This window comes from Symphodus melops, assembly GCF_947650265.1.
Source record: "Symphodus melops genome assembly, chromosome: 5".
Lineage (NCBI taxonomy): Eukaryota > Metazoa > Chordata > Actinopteri > Labriformes > Labridae > Symphodus > Symphodus melops.
Window position 1 is genome coordinate 10392647 of NC_136695.1, and position 23447 is coordinate 10416093.

The following is a 23447-nucleotide window of genomic DNA, read 5'->3' on the forward strand; positions in this document are numbered from 1 at the left end:
TTACAGGCATTCTTAAAGAATGCTAAAATCCTGTGCATTCAGAATACAGCGATTCAAAGAGCGATGACAGGATACACTGAAACACAGTGGCATCAAAATAATCTTTAACTTGTAATGATGTCTCTTGATTGAAAAGTGAATGCCATAAAATAATAAACTTCTTAGTGATTGACACTTTGGAAGGATTGACTTAAGTGTTACTATGTCTTCCTATGCGGTAATCGGTATGTGTCTAATTTCCAAGCAAACTATCAAACATTTATCGGAGGGAATAAACCATGCAAAACTGTTCACATTTTTGTCCAAACCATCCAGAATTCCACATTTTTAAAAATCAAAAACAATCCAAGTCAATAGAGTAAAAGTAGAAATTAGTAGATTTTAAAGTTTGTTGGCTTTATCCTCTGAGTACCCAGGGCGTTAAATTATAAATGTATAAAGTATTACGGTAAAGCAATCGTTCCTGTATTTGTGAAGATAGTTCAGTCATGAGCCATGAAATTCAAAGAGTGGCTGACTTAAATTTCCTTGAAACCATGCCTCTAGTTCAGAAAAAAAGGACAAAAAAAAAGATTCAGTGAAAAGTTATATTTATCATGGCCATCTGGTTGTTCACCTTTTCTCAGGAATGATTATTCATGAGAATCAGCCTAAAGCTAAAAATTGAACTCTGTCCAGAGAGTCCACTATGACCACCAAGTATTCTGCTAACTTATCTCCTGATGTGCATTTCTAATACAGGCCCACTCTTAACTCCTGGGCCTCAGCCAGCAAGTTCCTCAGTGCTGTGGAATAGAGGGAGTGTAAGACTCCTCCTGTCAGCTCAGGGTGAGAGTAAGGGAAGCATGCCAGGAATATTTTCTGAATAGTTCTGCAGGGACGGGAGAAGGGGAGCTGTTGGGTAACAAAGTCATTTGCATGGGAGATCTTGGGTTTTCAAATATTTTAAACCCATCCAAGGCAAGCACTGAACATAAAACTGCTTGGATACAAATAGGAAAACTTGGATTTCGCGGCTAATCAGAACAAATTGTGAAAGAAACATTAGTATACAAAAAATAGTCACACAAACATCTTTCTAAAGGATTCCAAAGTACCATTTTCCATGTACCATGTTTTTTTTTATTCTAGCCATGCTGATATACTAAGCCTAAAGCCATATTTATCCCGGGGACAATCACATTTAGTGGGATGCTTGAAACGCTTCTAGCAATGGCTAACTATGCTCTTGAGGATAGGCTCATACTGTATGTATCTGTCCTATCAAGTCAAAGAACATGGCTAACAATAGTAATTGAGGTTAGAAGCCCTTGAAGCACAGTTAATCAGGGTGATCTTTCTCCAGACACTCTGATAACAGTAAAAACAAACCCAAACCTGGTATCCCCCTGCGTAAGATGAACAGCCAAAAGAAACACATTATTTCTCTGAATACTGCTCCAAGAATTAAAGTACTATCAACTTAATATCTACTAGTAACTGCTCAGGGAGTGCTGCTGTCAGATATTGAGAGACTTGGACCTGATGAACCCATTTGAGGGAAAACAGATACTTACAGAAAGGTGTGTGAATGTGTGTGTGAGAAGCAGAGAGTAAAAGTATGTTTATACTGTTGTAGAAGAGGAGAGGAAACCAGTGAATGTCAGCCTGCTCAGAGGAGAGCCAGATCTACGTGAACCCTGATATATATATTTTACCGGCTCACAATTGTTTACCTCGAACTGAGTTTTGGTTGAAAGAGCCAAAGAAACCTCCAAACATGGTTGACATTTTAGTACCAAAATGAAAGTCCTTGAAAAATGTGGTTTCATACCAATGGACTACTTTGATTTTCTGTGTCTTAAAAAAAATGCTTTGAGATGTAACGTTTGAACTGATTTGTCTCAAGAAAGGTTTCAGTCGATCGATTCAATAACATACCGTACATAGTTATCTTGTTAAGCCTGTCTAAATGTTCTTGCACTTTGTATTGATTCTTTTCAACAATCCTTTCCATGTCAACCCACTTCATCTCTGACTTCTTACTGCAGTAAGAAGCTGACACAACTTGTCCTTGATCAGAGGACGTCAGTGTGCCCCCAATGCCTGGCTTAAAACTGAGAACAGAGCATTTCGCTTCTCCTTAACATTTAGCCATCTCAGCCAAGTCAGTGATCAATGTAAAATCATTTATTCAAAGAGTCTTTTCTTGATTCTACTTAAATTCAAAAATATTCGAGATGAATTTTAGTTCTTATAAATACATGTATTTTTCAATCGTTGCTCCTATGACGTGATTTCATTGGGTGCCTTCTTGAACTCCACTACTCCACATCTATCTATCTATCTATCTATCTATCTATCTATCTATCTATCTATCTATCTATCTATCTATCTATCTATCTATCTATCTATCTATCTATCTATCTATCTATCTATCTATCTATCTATCTATCTATCTATCTATCTATCTAATAATGTCTCAATAGAGGAAATTTCTTTGTTGCATTTCACTTTCATTAAATGACCACGTTGACCGTTAGAAAACTCTTAAAATGTCCAAAGTATTCACAGTGTTTCAAGTGATGTTGAGAAAACAAATCAGGTTGTTTGAAATACATTTAGTATAACTACTGTTGTAAGTCAATTGTCACCAGAGTGATGTTGGATAATAACTTAAACTTTATAAAATGTATAAATATGAACTGTGATTGGTGTAAACGTGTGACCAAGCATTTATTTTGAACAACAATATTCAATATGTAGCACACAGCCAGCATTTAAAGGAACAAAAACAATGAAATTGCCAGGCTCATAAAACGCATCATCACTGAGTGGTGGAAGATTAGCGGGGTGAGAAAGAACAGTAACACCCACTTCCTTTTGGCCAGCCTGTTCAGCCTGTTATTTTTTCCTAACTGCAAAATGGAAAATTACTTTTTTATTGCTCAATGTTGTAAGTGTGTCTTACCTTGGTCTTCTAAATATGAGTCCATATTGCTGGCAGGCCAGGCCCACGATAGGAGTGTAAATGATGGGCATGAACCTTTCGATGTCTGATGTAAGCACTCGATAGAAGAGCTTCTCGTTGCGGTCCTGGACTCCCATCAGAAACACATATCTGTGAGTGACAGGGAGAAGCAGGGAGGACGCCCACTATGTTAATCTTTCACATCTTGAGAACTTATACCTGCAGGACCAGGAAACGTTTATTAAAGTCAGATGTTAAATCTTGTGTCTGGTAGTAAGTGAGATTTACCAGACACGATAAGGGAAACTGCAAGGAGACACTTGGAGAATTTTTTGAAAGACAGAGGCACACATTTTAGCTCATTACCATTATGATGATGGTAACTTAATGGTGTCTTGACAAACATCAATGTATGACGATATAGAGATTTGATTTCAATATTGCAGCCTGTTAATTGATCCAGCAGCTTTTTGGGACCTCAAGTTTAGTTACTTTGATCAGCTGTAGGTCTAGCAAATTTTAACATGAGGCATTTTAGTTTGCAAGTAAGTAACATCCCTTAGGAATAAAAGAAGAACAGAGAGGTTCCAGAATAATTTGCATTTGCAAATTGGTCTGGCGGGCAACAACACTGGAAACGTCAGTGAAAGAAAAGGATTGAGTGTACAAAAAAGGAAGATGGAAGCAAGGAGAAGAAAATAACACAGCTCAAATTTACAATAATAACTGTTAAGGAGTTGATTGGCTTCTGCTCCAGATGATTGGAAAAAATCAACAGAATAAAAATCCAGCCCTCTGATAGTCTACACAAGCTCTTTGTTCTAACTGAGCAGGAACTGAGGGTTTGCATATGACCCAAATTAAGTAGAGCACGCTAGAAAGGGCTCTACATCTAATCAGGGAAGTTTCCATAGAGCCATGAGTACAAGGTGCCTCTTGTTAAGGGGATAAAAAGCATGCACGCCCTTTCTGCTATAGGTTAAGCTACAGCAGCTGCACAATACACCGTGTTGACAGTTGCTCTTGTGGAAAACTGTTTTCATATTGGTGAACCAAATTAGCTTCTGCCACATGCAATTCATCAAATAAAACGTTTCTGTTTGCCTTAGTCCATGGAGTTCATGTGCCATAGATACATCTACTGAAGTCTATATATTCCATTGTGTCGATAGCTTTACATCTGTGTCTAACCACGCCCCTCTCTGGAAGGGCTTGGGTGGCTCTGGCTTTCTTGAACTACGCCATACTGTTTACGGGTAGAAGGCTGACTCAGAGGGAAGAACAAACACTTATCTGTGCGAGTGTCACCCACCTGGGGCAGAAGTAGTAATTGGGGTGTTTCGTAGACATTATAGGGACACACTAGCGTGAGAAAAGCATGGTCATGTGTATTTTTCACAATATATGACCTTTAATTATTCGATAACACATCACATCCATACTGACAAGAGCTATTGTGTGACTTCATGCTGGCAAACAAGAAGGAACATTTCTTTCTTTATTCCTAACCTTATAAGGGGTATGTTTTATCCACACCCAGGAAAGAGGAATATTTACAGTACACACTGCTATAAAAAGCAGGATCATGCTGACTTACTGACACAGACTTTCCTTTTAGGTCAACTAAGGCAACCAGGATATAATCTATCTCTATCTTAATCTATCACAGCATAACTGCCCTCCCCTGCTCTGCTCTGATGGGACCATTTGAAGCTTGTTACTGCTTTCCTACAACATTTATGAATATGAGGTTTCCTCTGACCTGTTTCATGTTATACACTGCAGTATTTCAGTTGGCAAAGCCTTTTAACATCAATTTCCTCTGTTGACAACTCAGTCACAGAAGGAACTATGGTCTCTCCATCAACTCAGATCATAAACGCTCGTGTCTGCAGGGCTATTTTCTTTGTCCAATAAATGATAAAAACACCACAAATTCCACTGACAGCAAAATATGGGAGTCAAGACCTCTGATTCAAAGAATGAGAACCAGTAAAAGTTATGATAGCAAAAGTAAATGCCAGCATCCAACAGTAAATACCAGACAAGTCAAGGAACAGACTGTAAGTAAACACAGCAGGGCTGAGCAATGGCAGGCAAATAGAAGGACCAGGATCAGAGCCCAAAGCTAGAACACAACAAAGCAACGAGATAGACTGTCAGTGACACTGGTAGAGCATGGGAATTGGCTACACAATCTCATAATGACTGTTTTTTAGGTGCTGCATCTTTTACTGAGTTAAAATGACTGTTAAACTTTAAGTCAAACTCAGTGTTAAACTCAGAAGCAGCTCAGTGATCCTTGACATTAAGATTGACAGCTGATGGAACAGTTGACTGAGAGAGGGCGACGGAAATAAAAGACAATTTAGCAGTCAGATAATCTTCAGCTTCAGCGTATAATTCAAAACAGCGGGTAAACTGAATCTTTGACTGCAGCTTAAGGCCTGAGCTCTTCATCAAGGACTCCACATTGAAAGTTTACAGAATGCCAACAGCATTGACTCCTAAGTTTCTGATGAAGCGTGCACAACTGGAATTGTTGTTTTCGTTTGGTCACTGCGGAGATAATAAAAACACTCGTGGAGGAGAACAGGGAGGAAAAGGAGAAATAGGAGTAAAAAAGAGAAAAGACTGAGGGGATTTGTTGGGTAAAATATGTGGTGTGGGGAGATGGATACGGATCTCTGAGGACTAATCGCTAATCTACCCCTCGTGTTGTGAAGGCTTCCACGTGTACAGTGGGATGTATGAGTGAGCACATATGCAGGGAATACTCCAGGGAGTCATTTAAAGTTCAACTCCAGTGATTTGAAGCTGATAGAGAATAAAAAGATACTACGCTGTGGTAATTGTTTGTGCGTCAGCCTCACCTGTCCAGGTCGTCTTTCTGCATGTCAAAGTTTTTGAGCACCCGCAGCAGCTGGACGTCCTGGCTGATGAAGCAGGGAGGCAGAAGACCGTGTGTCCCCAGCTGGAGACGCTCCTCCAGGGAGAACGCCATGCCCTGCAAACACACACACACACATACTTCATTATACATCATCGTCCTGATTGTCACATCATCCAGCGTTAAACACAACTGTGTGTTATGTGTGTTGTCTTTCTTTAACCATAGATTAGGGGAGAGAAACCTTGTGCCATGACAGCTTGTTTTGTGCTGACTGACGGAGCAAGTGCCATTCAAGAGAATCTTGAATTGTACAGTATGTATGACTCCAAATGACTGATACGTAGGAGAAGCACAACAAAAGACCTCAAGGTTGCAGGTCAGTGTTTTCAGCACTTAACAGTCCTATGCACAAAAACTCCTTCGTTGCCCGTTTATTTTTTGTCACTGCACTCAAAGTGCTCCCAGTTAACAATAGTTGAAACAACTCTGTGTTTGTCACTGCCATTTCTCCCTCACCGTCCATATCGAAAGCAACCTTTATCATGGTCAATCTTGTTGCATTCTTGGTATTTAACCCCCCGGCTCAGTTACGCTCTGAAAACTCTGTTTGAACTTTGAACAATCGGATATTTTGGAAAATATTCACCAATCTTTTCTGTTCAAACATTCCTGAGTGGTTAGAGAAGAGCCATGCGAAACTTGTCCTCTGCTTCTGCCACGCTGTTTGCTCCCAGAGGGGCTCTTCTCAGAAAATCTGTGTTCAGAGAGGCCACTGCTTGCTCACATGCTGGTGTGATGTCTACTTTCCTCCAATGCACTTCCTCAGAAACACACACAACACGGCCCAGACTAATAACCTGCTATACTTAGACCTTTACTTTGGCTTTCATCTCACTCACCCTGACCTCTGAGTGAAGAATATGGAAAAACATGCACACGTTTAGTGTCAAGGTCTTCACCTTGAAGAGACTGACCTTTGACCATCGAGACAAGTCATCAATCTCTCTGAGAAAAGGTGTCAAGTTAGTGTGGCTTCAAAAAGTGAAGCTGCATCCTTCGATAGAAATGGCTGAGATTTGTCCCCGAGTTGCCCTGAATCAGTCTAGGCCTTTTTTTGAGAGGGAGAACAGCTACTATTCTCTGCAAGTGAGGCATGATACAGAACGAAGGGCATTTTCTCGTTCCTTTTCATCCAAAAAAGACCAGCGCTCAGCCACAACATGCCAGCTACTGTTGCTGACAGATGAGTCAGAAGGAAGACTGCGCCGTCCCAAAAACTTGGATCAGATCCGCGGATGCTTGGCACAGGCCGCCGCCATTTTACAGCATTCTGGCATTTTCTGTGTACCTGGCTGTGTTGAAAAATGAGCTTGATCACATAAGACACACTGACGGAGGGAAGTCGAACACTTTGGATATAAAATTAAACATAAGTTAAATTGGGTGGCCTTAAAATCAGAGGATTCGTCAGTACCAACACCACAGTAGTAATGAATCCATTTGTCCTAGATTTTGTAGAATAAAACAAGCTGACTACATGTAAAGAATAGATTTTAGAATTCATTTCAACAGCTATTAAAGGTAGGCTGATAAAATAAAGAGAGAACCCCCACAACATTTCCAATTTGGAAGACCAAGGATTGTGTTTTAAGTTAGTTCCCACTTTCCCCTTTCTTTTAGCATCCTTACTGTTAAGAGTTGTTGGGATTATTTCTAAAATCTACTCTTCAAACATGGTTGTTGTTTTATTCTACAATCTATATGTTATTATACAACATGTAAAATGTATATGACATGTAGTAACCACAGGTCAACATGTTCAACTTAAACATAGTTAGTGACTTCGCTGACAGCTCTGTAAAAGGGCACTAGTTATTTCTGACACTAAAACTCGAGTTCTGATCCATCCGTTGTTCGCAGAGGCTCGTTGCAGTCTGTACTTAACGGACCTCAAATAGACAGAAGCAGCTCAGAATTATAACCTTCCTCAATTATCTCAAAAGATTTTCTATTTTACAGAGAGCCAGCTGTTTGCTTCAACCTCCCTGTGTGTTTGCTACAGCAGCTGGCCCACGATCACCACTGCTCTGCTTGGTCTGCTGTCTGCCACAGCTGACCATGAAGGATATATTGGAGAAAGAAAAGTTTTAAAATACACGAGGCAAGCTGAGCTTAATATAAGGCTGCAAAATGAGGTTCAACCCTCTCACAGTCTCCCACTGCTCTTTCATTAGCTGAGACACACTCAGAGTGGCACTAACAGCATTCTTACATCCTTGCCTCAGGCTTTTTCTTCCAGAAAATTGGTTGTTTCTTTTACAACACTTATTTGGACACTTCAACACTGAAAAAGGACACTGAAAAACACACACACACACACCCAAGCACGAACAAGCATGTAGCTTTAATTTATCAGACACATTATGCTACGTCGATATCCGTTATGCATTATATTGCAGTTAAAGGGATACGTTTTATTCTCAAATAGGGTTTATTGTGATACACGAAATCCACTACATCCTGTATTTGTCTTTTTAATGTTAATTTTTTCAATGTAAATGTTACTTTGTTGTTTTTATCTCTGCTTTGTAAGGTGACCTTGAGTGTTTTGAAAGGCACTTTTAAATAAAATGTGCTTTTATTGCTATTAATATGTCTAAAGTAAGTGTCAGTGAAACCGGTCAGAGTATTGGCTAGGAGGCTATAGGCTAAATGTCCCTGCAGATCAGGCTCACTTTTCTTCTAGTTCTAATTTATCTATCACACAAATACGTACCGGGTGTGTGTGTGTGTGTGTGTGTGTGTGTGTGTGTGTGTGTGTGGGTGTGTGTGTGTGTGTGTGTGACTGTGATGTTTAACTTAGTAAACAATACTTTTATGTCTTTCATGACAGTCAATAAAACCATTTAAATATGTCAGGTGGTTTGTAGAAGATAAAATCAGAGAGAAGTAAACATGTTAGAATCTGCAATTATGAAAAAACAGACCCATACATTTTTTTCCCTTTTTCTCATTCAGATCCACACAGTGTTATGGGCCTTTACAGATGACCAGTGTCACACGTGAAAAACATACCGTCCACATTTCAGCCCAAACTGGCCACTTATAAGACCCCACAAAGAAAGCAGGCAGCTTGGCTGGGCAGAGTGGAAACCCTAGACTTTAGAGGCACTTTATGATGAAGGGTCAGGGCAGGACGCTGGTGACGCAGAAAGAAAAGAGTAGGGGGGGTTGGGGGTTTCATCATTGCAGGATTAGCATGGTTCATAGACTTTGGCGTGGGAAACACTGACCCAAATTTTGACGATTCTTTGACTTTTGACTTGAGCATTGAATTTGCAACGCCCCCGTGCACAGAGTGTAAACAAAGCTGCCAATCTCTTTAATTCCAAGGTCCTGTCAGTCAGACTCTGTCAGTCACTATGCCTGTCAGAGGCTTCCTCAGGCATTGAGGAGGAACGCTGTCTCAAAACAAGCAAAGTAAAAGGTGAGAACAGTAATCCAAGATAGATTTTCAGTATAACTGTCAAAAAGCTCAGGCAGGCATCAAGGAAAGAATTGTTGGTTATGTGCATAGAGTCTATGTGTTTTTCACCTTAAGTTAGCCAAAGAAAGACCCTGAACCCTAAAGAAGAGGTCCTGCTCCCAAATGTTCAGTTGTGACTCGTTGTTAGGTCTGCTAACAGCCCCCTGTCAGCCTGTAACAGAGAAGTGTGAACCTAGAAGAGCCAAACCTGTAAACTGATTCTTCAGAGATAAATCAATCCTGAAAGCGCAACTGCAAACATATTTATTGACATTACTTTTGGGTTTGTGTTTTTCAAAACCAAAGTGTAGTTATTTTAACACACACACAGAAAGCACCACATTAAAACGGGCATTAAAGCATGCACACAAACACTCATGTTTACACACAAGCATCCCTGTTTGTTCGTCTGAGTACAGGTTTTCAATGTCTGACTTCAATAAATGCCAGCCTTCTCTCTCCCATCAGCAGTCCTAACCTGGGCAGGGCAGCAAAAACCCTCGAAAGCTTCCACATGTCCCTGACCACATCTGAAGTGCCCGCACCCTGTGCCAACACATGTAACGCCCGCAGCTCCATGTTCCAGAAGCTGTGGCAACGACCCAAACCTGTAATCTCACTGTAGGCCAGTGCCACCCTTTACAGTAACCTCGGACTTCTGCCATGCCCACCCCAAAACACTCAGCGGGAAGGAAACAGCTAATTAGTTCACCAGAAGGCAAACAAGAAAGATGAAAGCAGCAGCTCTTTCAAACTGATAACATGCCTCTCTTACTTTGCACTGCCCAGGGAGTTCAAAGGCTGTTTTTTATTTTTCATTTTCTTTTACAACGTTCTCAGTGTAAAGATTCATAAATTTAAACATTCTGTTACTTCAACCTTTTAATTTCCATCTGCAACAACCACACAGGCGGCAGGCTTACAACAGAGACACTCCCATCATTACAGGGACAAGTTAAACTCCTTAATGCCACTGTGTGGTTTATTTCACCCACAGGATTACTCTCCTTAAAACAATGTTAACACTGTCCTCAAATGTTCCCATAAACTTTCCTCCTTTGAAATGTGGTCTGATTTTGATACCTGCTGATATTTGGAAAACAGATGAAGGACACGAAGCAGATATGAGTACAATGGTGAATGATGTTCTTGGAAAACATAATCAATTACACGTTCCAAATAAACTAGTTACTAAAAAAAAGTATTCCAGGTTCTTCATCCATGCAACTATGATGTTTGATTTGGAAGAAATGAAATTCAATGGGGTTTTTTTAATTATTATGCATGATGTTGTGAGCCTTTGCTTTGTTGCACTTTTGTCAGCTGTACTTTTTGTCTGAAAGACTGCCATGACAGTCATTTATATGAGTGAAACCCTGTGGATTTGTAGTTCCCCTTATAAACAAAGTTGCTGTTTTTGGCAGGGAAAGTTTGAAGACATTCTGGAGACCTGTGTGTCAAACAACACAATACAGAGTCCGACACACTCCAACCTTATTTATTTATTTTTATTTTATTAACCTTTATTTAACCAAGAATAATCCCATTGAGATTCAGAATCTCTTTTGCAAGGGTGTCCTGGCCAAGAAAGCAGCACAGTAGGTCCACATCAAGTTCACATTTGGACAACATCAACAAAACAAAAACAGCTAAAAGAGTTTGGCAAATCACATCATTACAGTATAATCGTTAAAATCTTCCATACTTTGGAGATAATCCAATTTAAGATGACTGCAATTTATACCAGGACGAGGGTGTGAATGCTTTGAAGGCCTTTTCCCCAATAACAACAAAAAGTGAAGGACAGTACTGTCCTACTTTGACCACAAAGAAAACATGAAACCAAATGATTCAAACACTCAAAAGAATATCACAATTCTAATTTGACTTGTAAATGTTATATATTCCGCACAATGCCGTGATTGAGTCAGTGTGCAAGATTCCAAGATAAGACATAAAGAGGGAACATCGCTGCATACACTGTTATGTCCTCCAAAGCACACATCTTACTAGAAATCTGTTGGATATCACCTTGGTCGCCTCCTGTTCTTTCCCTGTGTTCTCAGAGCTTCAGCTTCAATGCTGATGCCTTCTGCTACAGGAAAAAACAAACCCTATTGAGAGAGACCTGAGCCTAACACGATAGGGAGGCCCTCCTCTATTGAGCCTCTCTCAACCACAGTCGCTGATCAGACACGGGAACAAAAGCCCACAGGCCTTCAACAGGGAGAGGGCTCAAATGTTTGGCACTGAGATGCGGCCTGGCAGAGATGTGTGTGGCCACAGAGCACTTCTCTATTCAAGGCTGTGTGGGAGAGGAAGGGCTTTCTTTTCAGAAGAGGCAGAGCCGGGGCACTACAAGAGCTGGCCTTCTTGTATGACTTATTTATCAGTTAAACCACTTGCTGAAAGTGATGTATAGTGATAGCCATCTCACCCCCACTTCCCCTCATTTATCTGGCCTGCATTCATGTCGAGTTTGGGCCACCTCAGCTCTTTCTTTAATGTGTTTCTGAAAGAGCTTAACAATTCAGGTCAAGTCAACAATATTAACGTGTTCAAGACAGAACAAAGACAAAGTTAATGTGCAAGCACAGGTACAAAAAACCACATCAGTCACTCTGAAGACCAGTAAAGAGTTTTAAAATGTGTTAACAAATGTGTTAACAATTTTAATTGTGAATTCATTTCGCTAAGTCGATGCTTTTGGAAAGAAAGTCCAAATCCTACATTTTATGTCTCAGGTCTTAAATTCCTATAAGTCCTATCTTTTTTACACAATGAATAAACTTACCAGAGGTGAACTGTTTTGTTATTACTGGGACACAAATACAACCATTCATCATCATTTTGAGTTGAATGTTTGTGATGTTGCTGTCTAGGTTCTGCTGCACATCGTCAAACCAAATAAAGTTGATTAGCAGATGTGATAACTTTACAAATCTCCTCCCATACCCCATACATCAACAAACGCACGTGTAAAAACACATTTCCTTCACTTGTTCTACCAAAAAGGAAATGTTATCAGGCTTTTTATCTCAATCCTGTTTTGTTGTGGTGAAAATTCTGGATTTTTTCTTTTCCCCCATGATTTATAACTGAGGGGCAAACATGTGATCAGCTAATCGTTCACTTGCTGAAATTGATCAAAACTTGAAGGTGCTAAACTCAGCACGGTGGCAGGAGCTTTTTGTCTCGGTAAAAACGACAATTTTAATCTTACAAAGCAGCAAGATAGTCGGAGGGGCTGACAACTCAAGTTTTTTACTTATCAAATCTCTTTTCCCAGGCAGGCCATTCTACCTGCCTGTGTCCAACATTCTGCTCAAGTACATTTATCAGGAAAGAAATATCTGAATCACTGTTGCTGAGACAAATCACATCACAAAACTGTACATTTTTGAGAGTCCTAACATTGATCATAATATGTTTTTAAGATCTTCTATGCTAACGGCTGCAGGATAAACACACCAAAATCCAGTTCAACAGATACGTTTGAGTTGATTAAATGTGTGTCTTTCTCTCTTACTAACATTGGGTTTACATATTTGATGTTATCAAATAGTGACACTCTTGCCAACCAATGGGCTGTCTCCGTCCCATACTGACGCACAAAGCAGCGTCTATTATTGGCACAAAATGCACCAAGCTTTCAACTGATGCTATTGTAAAGCCCCTGAATAGCCGTATAAGATAATTAGAGTAAGTGACGTAGTAGCAAGAACAACAAAGCCTGTTTCAGGTGGAGGTCAGGGACGTCACAAAAGTCAACCCATGTAGAACTTTTACATCAGCAGATTGGTATGCAAGCCCTTTGTGAAATCCAAGGTCAACATAGATTCCCTTGTTTTGATGAAAACTTAAACTTTCTTTTCTATACTATCAAACAGACCAGTTCAGGTTAATCACGAGGAAGAAGATCAGGAGTCAGATGCTACCTTGTACAATACATCAGAATGAGACACCAAACACCATGACAGTCAATAGTGTTTGATGACTTTGGATTAAGTAAGGTCTTACAATGAATATTAGTAATCCTGAAGCAGTTTGGGATTTTGCTCTTTGCCACTTACATGCCTTACTGTTTAATGTTACTGAAAGGTATTATTTCAGCAGTTGGAAAGTAAAGAGCAGAAACCATTTCTGCTGGAAGAGAAACATCATTTTCTCTGGGGCTGCCAGTTTAAGATATGATGTTGATTAAGCCTGCAATGATGTGTGGAGACTTGACATTTTCGAGTAACGTTTACCAGGACTGCAATGATGTGTGGAGACTTGACATTTTCGAGTAACGTTTACCAGGACTGCAATGATGTGTTGAGACTTGACATGTTTGTGTAACCTTTACCAGGACTGTGAGAAAGGCCTCTAGTGGTGGAGTTCACCCACACTGTTCTTGAACCATACGGCAGCTCTGGATTGACTTTTAATACTGATGATGTCAGAACTCCTCAGAGCAGCAAACCCCGTGCAGCTGCCTAAACAGGGAGTGTAGGACTGCTGAGGTTGTTCTCATAAAACACCATCATCAGCATCATCTATTCTAACCCACGATTACCGCCACGTGTGCTTGCCACACTGCACCAGTATTCCTGAAGCAGACTGCTTGTTTCAGTTAGATCTTCTGCATTCATTGCATTTTAGTTAATCATAGCAGCTTGGGTATTTAGCACAATAGTATGCTATCTGTGCAAGATAAGCAGACAAACAGTAAGATGGGGATTTAGACTTGGCCTGAAAGTAGAGTGATTCTGAGCCTTTAGGGCTCAGACATGCCCACATCAACATCTTTTATCTTAACCCTGAATTCAGTACGTGTCCCAGACATGCAAAGTGAGCTCAACTGGGAACTAAACCTCATGCTGGTAAATATTGAGAGTCAGCAGAAACTGTTTAAGAAACGTGCTATCACAGGAAGCCTCCTGATGAGGTCGTTGGTTTGGCTGACAATGACCCACACAGGGTGAGACTCTGGCCAACAGCTGGAGGAAACACTGAGTCATATGCCTCCACGTCTCCCTTCAAGCTCATGTGTTTATAAACACACACACACACACACATTGAGGCAAAGCAATGTCAAGTTCTTATCCAAAGTGTGCAGACATGCAGTTGAAACACAGGTAGGTATACTCTCTGAATCTCAAACGCACGTTGGTAACGTCTCAGAAGAACCACGAATTGACACAATGACAAGATTTAAGTGAATTTCGAGTAATCCGTCTGCAGAAGAAGATGCACACTCCATGACGTCCAAACTGTCCGGCAGCACACCGTGGTGTCCTCTTGCTTCATCAATTATGGCATGTGTGTCTAGACACTATATAAACAGGTGGTGGGTTAAGAGGGTGGGCAGCACAGTGGAATGACAGATTTATCCCACAGTTATCATAGTCGGGATTAAAGGATAGAAACCAAAGATGAGAGCAACAGCAGGGCTTAGAGTGACAACAATAAAGAAAAGAGCGGGAAGAAAAGAGGCAGAGAAGCTCTTTGAAGAAGGTCAAAGACAATCTGAACATGCCTCCAGCCTCTAGCTGGTGGGGATGACTGGATTAAACAGACCAGGAGGGCCCTCAAAGTTCTTTTAAACTGTGATCAGCCAACCAACCAGGCTTGTTATATAAGAACAACAAAAACCACCAGACCACTCAGCAACACCACACTCTCACTCAGCATCTGTTTGGTGTTGCCACGTAGAGAGAGAGAGAGAGAGAGAGAGAGAGAGAGAGAGAGAAGCAGAGGTGGAGCAGTACTATGAGAGGCTGTTGCTGCTGGAGTTGAAGGAATCACTTCAGCTGCTGCAGGTTATTTTGTTTGGTAGAGTTACACTTTAGTTGTCCAAGTCAGAAACTGGGACACGCGAGGTCAAAATATTTCCATTACATCTGTAAGTGAAAAACCCCAAAAAGCACCAGAACCAGTGTTCTCATAAGAAGATATATCACATACAGGTTTATCGTGTTTAACCAAAGCCGACCCACACATGTTGACATGTAACCAAATTAAAGTCTGGGAAGTCTGCTTGTCATCACATAGCCACAATAAAACATGTTAACTGATTGAAGTTTGATTAAAGAACTCTTAATCACAACCCCACATCTCTGGCCTTATTCCTTGTGTTGTTCCCACTGACAGCTGTTTTCATGAGTTGGAGAAATAGTTAAACATCCATTTTCTGCTGCTTACCCGGGGCTGGGTCGCGGGGGCAGCAGTCTAAGCAGAGACAGCTAGGCTTCCCCAGACCCCAGACTTCCTTCGCCCTAGACACTTCCTCCAGTTCTTCCGGTGGACCGGACGGGGGGCTTGCTCAAGGGCCCCCCATCTGTGCTCAGGAATTGGTCTCGCAGCTACCAGACAAATTTTTCAGATTTGGTCCGCATCGGTTTCCAACCCACGTCCCTACCGACTGAGCTGCTTCCGCCCGCCTACTATAGCCGTAGCGGCTCTACTCCGAGCTCGTCCCATGGTGGTAGAAAGCCTATTTCTGCCGCTTGTATCAGAGATCTCGTTCTTTCGGTCATGACCCAAAGCTCATGACCATAGGTGAGGGTAGAATCAAAGATCGACCGGTAAATCAAAAGCCTCGCCATTCGGCTCAGCTCCTTGTTTACCATGATGGACCGATACAGCGAACGCATGATTTCAAATGCAGCACCGCGCCGCCTGTCGATCTCAAGCTCCATCTTCCCCCCTCTCGTGAAGAAGACCCCGAGATAAGCCACCTTTTTCCGGTCGAGAACCATGGCCTCACATTTAGAGGTACTGTTCTTCGATTGCCAGCCGCTTCTCACTCGGCAGTGAACCACCCTAGTGCACGCTGGAGGACCAGGTTCGATGAGGCCAGCAGGACCACATCATCCGCAAAAAGCAGAGACGAGAACCCGTGCTCCCCCAACCGGACCCCCTTCGGCCCCTGGCTGCACCTTGAAATTCTATGAACAGTTATGAACAGAACCAGTGACAAATAGTTAAGCAATGATGCATAACTCATCTGCAAAAATAATATCGACCTACATTAAGAAATGTGCTTTACCAGTAGAAGGCTGAAAGAAAAACCAAAAAAACAGAGCCAGAAAGGCAATTCAGTTGTATTATCAGGCAACTGAAATGTATCAGTGAAGCTGAAATGACAGTTTTCCTCATCCACATTACTAAGTACAGTGATGAACCACGAGTTGTGATTTCTTTGCTGTTTTAACTGTAACCACTGTGTCACATCATAGGATATTAATTCAAATTCTGTAGCTGACACTAAGACAACCGGCCTTCTTCAAAATGTTCTCTCTGTAAATACAGTGTTTGTGCAACACATCATTAGTCCTGAGAGCAACCCCAAAGACAAATGAACTGTAAAAAATTCTGGTTTGTGTCAGTAAGAACTGTAAAAATATATGAAAGCTGTGAAAAGCTACTGAAGATATCCAGAGATTTCACATAGAAGCAAAATTTGATAGATGACTGTAAAATGAAAAGGCCCAAGAGAGTTCTACTGGAGACATGAGACTAAACAGATCCCCCTAACATGTCTTTGGCAGTGGGAGTGCAACCATGCTCCCACCAAGTCTTCAGAATTGTTGTACTAAGTTAACAGCTCGAGCTGCAAGTGGCTAATGTACAATTTAACATACATTATACGTTTTTAACACTTCGTGCCAATCGTGGTGAGTGAAAATGTATAATAAGATGTCCATGTTTGTCAAGGCTGTTTGGTAAAATTTGGATATGTGTCTTCGCTGCTGAAATGTATAATTTTACCATAAATTCACAAATTGACCACAGCATTTCAAGTTTAAATCCTTTACTTTAGCTATTTGTATCAACCTATTTTCCTTTTTCAATCAGGTCCTTTACCTAAGTTTTTAGTGTCTTTTCACAATAGGCATGATTGTTTTGTTCCTTGTAGAGTACATGCCATTTTAAAGTAACCAAAGCCTTTTATCATTACGTCATAGAATGATTACTTTCTTGCAGGGTTGCGTTCACATATGCCGCAGACTGTACTTGAGTATACAGTAAATGATCGTGCCTGAGACCCCCCCTCTTTAAACAGACTCGGGCACGGCAGACTAGTATGGTACAGTTACGTTGGTGTTCAAAATAATCAAATGAACTGGACTTTGGTGTGAAGTGTATACGGATCCACGACTGGGTCCCATAGTGTGAAACTACCTACAGGTTATTGACTTTAACCCATGATCTGTAAGTTTCAGCTTCCCTTCTAAGCACAGCTTTCGCTAGGATTTCACGGCTGAATTTATCATTCCAACTTTACAAGGAATGTTTGCTGCAAGGCACCAAATATATTTTATCTGTGTAGTTGGGATAATCTTACAGCAAGCAAGTTAGGGGTGAGTGATGACATCCATATCCTGCAATTGGTGCAACGGGTGCATGACCAGTGCAATCTCCAATGAAACCCAAAGTGTTGGTGTTGGCCTACATGATCCTTCACTGGTCAAACTTTGAAAAGGAAATGGAAAAAGCAGGTGCTAAACCTCTACAGTCTAGTCTTAAGTGGTTTCCGGTGCACAGCGGAGGCAGTCGACATACCCACTTTAGTGTTGTATGATGTGTTCTCTCACATAAAACATAAGAAGTGGTGAAGTGTGTGTTGGAAACCTGATAAAAGGGAAGAAAGAGAAGGAGGAATTGAAGCGTGAAATGAATATATTCATTCATTGCAGTGTGTGTGCTCATGATCACTCATTGCGTTTGATCTGCAAAATATGCACAGCCTTAAATCTGAATGGAGGTGAACTCTGGACTGGTTCCCTTAAAAGCAAAACTACTGGCCCTTGTGCTCAACCAGTTGACTCTTTCCCTATAATTCTCCTTTTTTTCCCCCAAGAACTTTCTGTCCTCCTTTCTTATCAGATATCTCTGGCCCTTTATCATCTGTATATTTCTTCTAGGATCAGCTCACAAAAGAGAGAGGGAGGAGAGAATGTGTGTGCATAGGGACATAGCTGCCGTCAATCATGTTACACCAAATGATGACATGTCCCTTAAACACTGGGGGGTCTCGAAATCAGTGGATGTGTCAATCATTTGAATTATACACCCAAATGGACTCCATCCACAGATGTTCTTGGGTTACAAAAAGTCCAATTCTGCAGGTTTCATGGTAAACTTAAACCACCTCTTTTCTTAGGAGCTACATATTGGCCCCACGCTCCCCAGGAATGTGTTTCCTGATTTTGAGGAAGCAAGTCTGATGGCATCACTGCACTTATTGTTCTAAATGGCTAAAGCAGTCATCCTACACTTTATAAATCCTACAGGCATCAGCAATCAAGTGGAAACAGAAGCAATATAAGATGGCCATCATTCCTGAAGCAGAGTCATCCTGCTGTGTCTGCAGCTCAGCTCTCATATGAACTCATAGAAATGTGACCTACACTGTGTTTCTTCATTCCAAACCACGTTCTTATTCTAACCAGTCTGGTATAAAGTGGCCTCGCAAAGCTCTCACTATAAAGGCAAGGCTGCTAAGAAGCATCTATTATTGTTTAAAGGTCACATATTATACTCCTTTTCAACACGTTGAAATCAGTCTCAGAGGTCCCAGAAACATGCCTTTGAAGTTTTTTGCCAAAAATCCACTCCGATCCTGTATTTTAGCATAAATCCCCATATTACAGCCCACTTGGCTGTGTCTGACCATGCCCCTATTTGGAAGGGGATTGCAAGGCAGACGGAGAGGGCAGAATAAATATCTAGCTGTTGGAGTGTCACTTCCATTGTGATACCATGAATGGAAAATCTCCAATTGGCCTGTTTGATACATTTTCTGAAGAGTGGAGCAGACACAAACAGAGTGGCTGGTCTTCTCTCATGATTGTGGCATCTGTAGACAGACTAAGGCCACATATGAGTGTTTGAAAACCATGGTAAAGTGCATGTTGCATGATATGTATCCTTAAAGTAAATTGAACTAAGATACAACAGAAATCATATCATTTAATGAAAAAAAGTTGGAGATCAAAAGGCTCCAAATATTGAATGAATTAATGAATTAATGAATTTTGTTTTCATGTCATGCACACACTGTGCCCAGCCCTCATGGGCTTATAAGACACCAGAAAGTACATTGTATTCTGAACTTGTATTTAATCATCAAAATTGCAAGTAATAACCTGCACACTAAATTGCAGAAATTCTTTGGTAATACATTTTGGTTCTGCAATTATGACAATGTTATTACCTGCAACGAAACAGAGTTGACAGTGGTATGATAAATAAATGAAAAGGTAATAATTATTTTAAAAATGCTTATAAATAATATCATGGAAATGTTGGAATGGATTTTTTTTTTTTGTTCAAATAAAAAAAAAAAAAGTGAAGTCTGACATCTTTAAGGCTGCCTTTTATCGCCTCCTCTCATATTGCACATTAAAACATTTACTATCAAATTGAGCATCTTCTTTGGTATCCACAACACTTGAGTTTAGTTTTTTATTTATAATTGCAGTATATATTATAAGGTGAAACTACATAAAATATTGAATTAACCTTAAAGACAACCTTGTGCATTGTGTATTTTTTCAAAGCATTTTCAGAAAGAACTGCTCATGCATGATGCTTAATGTACAGCAGGTTACAACCTTTACTGATCATTTTGTACACTCTTGACCTTCCACGTGTATTACAACTCTAATGTTCCTCAGAAGAAATCACTCTGGTTGAATGGAATGAGCGAGGTTGTAGTGCCCCTGGAGTGAATGGAGGTATGGAAGTAATTTCCTGTGGTTACTTTAGTGGAATAGTAATCTGCCCCATTCAAAAGAGACCTAACCTCAACAACCACGTTTGCTGCCAATGTACTTGTCACTATTTAATCACTGTGTTGTCAAACTAAACTCATATCATTTCAAACATGCAGTACAGATTTGAACAACCTACTCCCCAACAAATGAATTCTCTCTGCTAACTGTCCTGAAGTATTTGAACAATCTGTGTGGCTTTGCTTGGAAAATTATCTCACTTCTGTAGTCCTCTGAATCAAGCACCAGGGAGATGCAGGTTAGTAAGATTAGAACATGTGGTTAGCACATTTCCACTAGTTTGTGGGAACAAGTCAAAATGTAATCAGAGGGCTTTTAAAAAGCTTGTTTATTTTAGAGAAGGACAAAATGAGACACACATTTCGGAGAATTCAATTGGTTTTGACACTTGTTGATGTATATTTTAGTCTACTGAAATCTCATACCAAGAATTTGAAAATATATCAAGTACAAGACTTAACATTAAGAGTATGACAACAGGAAGCTTTAAAAACTCTGAAGCAGCAATGTGACGATAAAAGTCGGAGATGTCTTTGCTCCTTTCTCTAGCAGGCGAAGCTCTGACACACTGGGAAAGCAAACAAAACGCCTTTAAATCACCCTTTTCTCCATGACTTCTTCCTCGATTTTAGGGCTCCACACATGCCAGAGAATCATACACTATTGACCTCTGCCACAAATGACTGCTTCTCTGTTCAACAGAAAACAGGTGTTTTCCTTAAATGGATACCATTTGCATTAAGCTTTTTGTCATGAGAAACCTGGTGCTATTTTTGAATGGTTGTACATCTAGCCCTGAGACAAGAAAACTGCTTATTTCTTTGCCTTAAAAAGGAGCCTCCAATGACGCACAAACCGTTGTATTGTGTCCTCACATTGATCCCCTGTCACAATTTCATAGAGAACATCACATGAAACACATTCATTTTGTGTTTGCTGCCATTGATTTATCAACTGAATCTATGTAAATATCTATGAACAGGCAGAACCCACATGGTACTACAGTATCACTCAATGTGTCATTCTGCATATGGTTGCAAAAACTTGTTGACAGATGTATTAAAGAAATCTAATGCAATAATGTCTGAAATGGCAACTGTTTGATGAACATATACTGTACAATATAACACAGAATTATAAAAGTGCAACAGCATGAGTGACACAATAAGGGAATCTCTGCATCTGCACAACTATATTTATATTATTTCTCTTTGTTTTATCTGTAGGAAACTGTTGATTGAAATCTGATACTGATACTCAAAAACAGAGAAGAATTAAGTTGCTCAATATGTTGTTGCTATACCCCGATTAAAACATTGTTCGGCTCAGAGGTAGTGAAAGCACTTTCACTGTAAAAAAAATAAAAAATAAATACAAGACGTTAAATTTTCAACCGAAATCGATGGTAGATTTGTTTAACTCTACTTGATAAAGTTTATGTCAGCCTTGATATTTTTTATTAAGGTTCGCATAGTCACATTAACATCAAAGCACCACTGTGCTATAATACCTCACAGAGCAGATAAAGCTCTAGACTCCTTAACCTTGATAATGCTATATGAAATTGACTGTGAGACCATTTCTTATCTGTACAAGTTCTGTTTGTCCATGTTTTATGGAAGGATCAGGAAAAGAAGAGGAATGTAGAGGTCATGAATATCTTGTGAAACAAACAAAGAGACTGTTAATAATCTATAAAATATCAATTCAATGCACAAGAAACAGTTTCACATAATGAGTTAAACAAATATTTGTCTCCAGGAACGTTAATGTGTTATTACTCTTATTACAAGAGTTACACCTTAATACAGTTCATTCAACAATGGTTCAAGGTATCAGCTTTTAAAGAAACTATCAACCTCAGCAGAAGGTCACATAGCTTTAAATGTTTTAAGGTCAAAGATGTGGTCGGAAATTCTACAAATTAGAATCTTATTTATCACACCATGTTGATATTTACTACAAATCTGGAGAGCAGCAGGTTACCCTATAATGTTCGAACCCTGAAGATATTCTCAACACATTAAACGCCCCCATCTGTTTCCTGCTGAAGTGCCAGCCATAGCAGAGTTCAAGAGGATTGCCCTGTGAATAAAGCCCTTTAAATCCATCCCTTCCTCTTGGGAGGAAGAGAAAGAGCACACATCAGCTCCAATCAGTCTTCTCAGGATCCTACAGTCTGACTTAGCTTTTCCCACTGAATGCCTCACTACAAATGTGCTGCGTAAGACCTACATGTGCACTCGCATTCCTGAACACATGTTCTCAATTGCAGACTGAGGCAAATATCAGTCAAACTTTATTTTGGGCCAGACACACAGTATAAATCACAAAGAGGACTACTGCTTTCTTTGTCAATATTTTCCCAGCCTGCTAATTATGTGAACGCTCACAACCAAAATAAAAGCTATCACTGCAAAACAGAACTGTGAGGAATTGTAACCTCAATTCTTTTTTTTTAAAATCACAAATAAGGCAGGCCATGAATGGCTTTTTCAATAATTTCTTGAACATTATTGCAGATCAGTTTTTAGACATTTTGCTGTATTATGTAGATCTTCACTGGAATTTGAATGATGTGGCCTGTACTTTACTTGATCTTTGAAGGCTCATTGTTTTATTGTATTGTGCTTTTAGAGAGCAAGGCAAACCACTGGTGAAAATTATCTGAGAGGCAATCTTGGTAAACTGGAAGATAAGGATGCCAGAAATAGTTGAAAGCTTTGAGTCAACAGCACATCTCTTGTCCAAATCTGCCATTAGAGAACAGACAGCAGCTCAGCCTCTAATTTACATCCCAATTTCATGAGTCATGATCACCACCACCAAACTAAGCTCTTCAACTGAAAAGAGCTTCTTTAGTTTCTTATCCTGAGCAAATATGAACATGCAGGGCTCCTTAAATCAAGAGGTGTCAACTTGTGAATGTACAGGCACACTTGTTTGGTCAAACAGCCATGAAAACCGAGCCACTGTTGACTCAGGGAGGGCAGCCTCAAGAAGGTGGGAGTCGCGGACATGTAGGCTTCATCAAACGCAGTCGATCCCCTTGAGGCAGTCTTTTCATGCTCCACAGTGCAGGTCCCTCAGGAGCCTGAGTGTTGCCAGGAAAGTGTTCAAACCCCCTTAGAACTCAACAACTCTGCAAATCCTTGAGTCTGAATATACACTTTTGGATACTGCTTCAGCATTTTGATGCAATCTTAAGATATTACAACTATACAGTATATCATATAACTTGTCCAACTCCAAATACATCCTTTTCGGGGGAAAAGCCACCAAGAAAAAATGTCA

At 40.3% G+C, this 23447-nt stretch overlaps 1 protein-coding gene across 1 annotated transcript in view; it reads right to left on the reverse strand.

Annotated features, from left to right (window-relative positions):
- The window catches only part of me1 (malic enzyme 1, NADP(+)-dependent, cytosolic), a 69355-nt gene that overhangs the window by 35751 nt on the left and 10157 nt on the right, over positions 1-23447 (reverse strand). Inside the window, exons 2-3 of the mRNA XM_079343546.1 lie at positions 5824-5957; positions 2951-3100 (exon numbers count right to left, since the gene is read on the reverse strand). Coding sequence (XP_079199672.1) covers positions 2951-3100; positions 5824-5957 — 284 coding nt within the window. The remainder of the gene's footprint in view (positions 1-2950; positions 3101-5823; positions 5958-23447) is intronic.